This window comes from Pipistrellus kuhlii, unplaced genomic scaffold (assembly GCF_014108245.1).
Source record: "Pipistrellus kuhlii isolate mPipKuh1 unplaced genomic scaffold, mPipKuh1.p scaffold_m20_p_16, whole genome shotgun sequence".
Taxonomy (NCBI): Eukaryota; Metazoa; Chordata; class Mammalia; order Chiroptera; family Vespertilionidae; genus Pipistrellus; species Pipistrellus kuhlii.
The window spans coordinates 29,687,079-29,690,180 of NW_023425471.1; the positions used below are offsets into that span (position 1 = coordinate 29,687,079).

At 51.2% G+C, this 3,102-nt stretch overlaps 1 protein-coding gene across 3 annotated transcripts; it reads left to right on the forward strand.

The window, feature by feature from the left end:
• Nucleotides 1–347: 347 nt before the first annotated feature.
• Nucleotides 348–2,560, forward strand: TCEAL8 (transcription elongation factor A like 8). Of its 3 annotated transcripts, none has more exons than XM_036440021.2 (3): nucleotides 348–497; nucleotides 917–988; nucleotides 1,576–2,560. In XM_036440021.2, exon 3 carries the CDS (start codon nucleotides 1,609–1,611, stop codon nucleotides 1,969–1,971), a length of 363 nt encoding a protein of 120 aa, XP_036295914.1. In that variant the 5' UTR covers nucleotides 348–497; nucleotides 917–988; nucleotides 1,576–1,608; the 3' UTR covers nucleotides 1,972–2,560. The 3 variants fall into 3 exon arrangements, with proteins under 3 accessions (XP_036295914.1, XP_036295916.1, XP_045438370.1); XM_045582414.1 differs by having other exon boundaries at nucleotides 464–497; nucleotides 897–988; XM_036440023.2 differs by lacking the exon at nucleotides 917–988 and having other exon boundaries at nucleotides 389–497.
• The last annotated feature ends 542 nt before the right edge of the window (nucleotides 2,561–3,102 follow it).

The following is a 3,102-nucleotide window of genomic DNA, read 5'->3' on the forward strand; positions in this document are numbered from 1 at the left end:
ACAAACAAAAAACCCACATCCTCATCCTTAGATTCTTTTCTAGTCGCCCACCTCACCTTCGCCCATTTTAATGCTAAATAGGACTACAGGGGAAATGGTGGACTGCAGGGTACTGGGGAGGGAGGGGCGGCGGGGAATCGCTGTAGGAGAGGGAAAGAGAGAATTCCCCGAAGAAGAAGGAGAAATGGTCCAGTAAACCCAAGAGGCTGATCCTCCCGGGAAATCCGAGGAAAGCGAATAGGAACTGCGCGACGGTATCAGTTTTATTGTCTCTCATTGGCAAATACGAAAAAAGATTGACAGCATCAAGTGGAGGGAATGCAGGGGGCGGGCTCCCGTGTGAAAGGGAGGGGTAACTGAGGACTCCAGCTCATTGATGACGCGCGGCCCTCACGTGACCAGGAGTCGACGTGTGCAGAAGTCCTTATAGTCCGGGGCCTGTTTCCCCGGAGCAGCTCCCTATCGCTGGAGGAGAAAAGTGCCCCGGATCCTTTCAGGTGAGTATAAAGGTGGGGGCTGCCTTGGGGACCTTGGGATCTGGGAGTCAGAGGACAGACACCCAGGAAGGTCGGCACTGCTTTCTCAGCACCACGGTTCCCCCGAACTCCCGTTTTTGTGCAGGATTTGGGGGGCTGTTTGGTCGGGGGGGGGGTGAGGTGGGTGTGCAGAGGGAGAACTGTAGCCAATTAAGGGTCGCGCTCGAGAGAGACAGAAAAACAATTTGCAAATAACTTGTGTCTCCCACTCCCTGCTTGCAGGGAGCCGGTGGGCACCGGGAAGGGAGGGCGGGGTTGCCTGAAAAGGAGAGAGAGGATGAAGATGTGGGGAAACTATAGACGAACAAGGCCTAGAATCGGGCGGGGGAGCGGTGATTCCGGTACTGGTCTGCTCACCAAGCACTCCTGTCGGTCTGCAGGACTTTTGGCCTTTTGAGCGCAACGCACATCGAGTGAGGGGAGAAGGAGAACAATCCGCTGGCTCCCTGCAGGTCTGTAAAGGTGCAATCGCCTCTGCTCCCTGGGGGGGGGGGGGGGGGGGGGGGGTGGATGACACCAGAGCCCCCCTCACCGTCGCCAGAGCAGCCTCTCCCCATCCGGATTAAGCTGGAGGCCCTTGCAGAGCCTGCAGCGGAAATGAGGCGGGGGAGGGGGGAGGTTGGAGAGGCCTGGAAGGGGGAAGGGAGGCCCGAATCTGGACCAGCGGGCCCCAGGTGAGAGGCTGGAGGCTGGATGGATAGGGAAAGCCCGAAAGGGCGGGAGTGTTGGAGACCCGCGGCAAGGGAGGGGTTAAATGCTTCCGCGCAGCCTGCATTTCTGGGCCTGTAGCAGGGCCTGCTGGGAAATGGTGGGCTGGAGCTGGAGGAGAGAAGATGGAGCGAGAGGGAGAGGGAAGGGAGGTGGAGGAGGGGGTGGAGTCAGGGGACTTCTGAGACTGAGAAGCTGGCCTCCTCTAGTTGGAAAACTGACAATTCGGGATCTGAATGAAAAAAGACCAGTCTCTCCGCTCTGGGAACCCATGCTCCGGCTGCTGGTCTGTTTGCCTGGCATCTAGTTGTTTTGTCTCCTTGTTTTCTAGGATTCATTTATTCAGAAAGGAAATAACAGAACAATGCTCAACATGCAAAAGTCTTGTGAAGAAAATGAAGGAAAACCACAGAATATGCCAAAGGCCGAGGAAGACCACCCTTCAGAAGAAGTGCCGAGGGAGGCAGAAAGCAATCCTCCGCCTTCCGAGGAAGGTGTGAGCCAGGAAGCAGAAGGAAGCCTGGGAGGCGGGCTGACTCAGCCTGCCCAGGCATTTAAAGAGGACACTCCTGTCAGGCATTTGGACCCTGAAGAGATGCTAAGAGGAGTAGATGAGATGGAGAGGCTGAGGGAAGAAATAAGAAGAGTCAGAAACAAGTTTGTGATGATGCATTGGAAGCAAAGACATTCACGCAGACGACCTTATCCTGTGTGCTTTAGGCCTTGAATTCTTTTTTTTTTTTATCTGATAGTAAAATCTGGCCCCTGCTTTCTATTAGCGTATTCTGATGTATCTTTTACCTTGGTTTTACTTTTAATCATCTGGTAGAATTTTGTTTTAGGTAGTTTCCTTGTTAACCAGCATCTTACTGGATTTTGTATTTTGACCTATTCTCCAGGTCGATTTTTCAATTGGGAAGTTTCACACAAATGCATGAAAATATTTTCATTTCATATTGTAAAGTAACATAAGTTGCAAAGCATATTTAGTGTCGGCTCACATATGTACATTAAAAATCCCAAATTGTGTGTGCGTGCATGTGTGTATACATACATACATACATACATACGTACGTACATCAAAAAATTAACTGCTTATTTCTGTGTGGTGTGAGTTTTCTTTTTGCTTATATGTATTTTTTAATGAACTTGTGTTACAGACAATTAAAGTTTTTTAATAAGAATGAAATAATTTGCAATCAGCTTATAAAGGCAATGGGGTCACCTAAACTCTTGAAATAACTATTAAAATGTAAACCTCAAATCACCTCTGGATCTCTTAGCCAGAGGAATAAAACTGGCCATTATTACAGACACTTGCTTAAGACCTGGTCTTTTCGTGGGGAAAACATTTGCCTCAGAGGGCAGCTGTGGGGAGGAAAGGAGGGGACTCCAAGTTGTGCTTGGTGGGCTCATGTTCCCACCTGTGCAGGACCCCAACCCCCACAGAACAGTTATTTGAGGGAGGGCCCTGGCATGCATGACTCGACCCGTGATCCAGAACCAGTCCAATAGGCAGGGAGGTAGGAGTTTCCATGTCAGTCCTGTGCTGGTAAGCCCCACCCCTGTCTCTGGGTCCTGCCAAGTCTGCTGGGTCCTTTGCTCTGCTGGCCCCGCTGCTGAGGGGGCACTGGAGCTGAGTGCCAATTCCCACTGAGTTACCTGGAGTCTCCAGTGGGGTGAACTTCCCAGTTTTCTGAAGCCTCAGGCTCCTTTAGAATGACACAACACAGGTGGGGATTGTCCCAGGAATACTTGGGTCAGTGTTTTGCAGTTCTTAGCAAAACAGCCCCTTTTGGTTTTTAGTCCCACCCCCCCTCTTCTCCATAGGAGTCAGGCATAACGAGTCCATTTGGGG

Coding starts and splice junctions, on each gene's coding strand:
- TCEAL8 (XM_036440021.2), top strand. CDS start 1,609: ATGCTCAACATGCAAAAGTCTTGTGAAGAAAATGAAGGAAAACCACAG.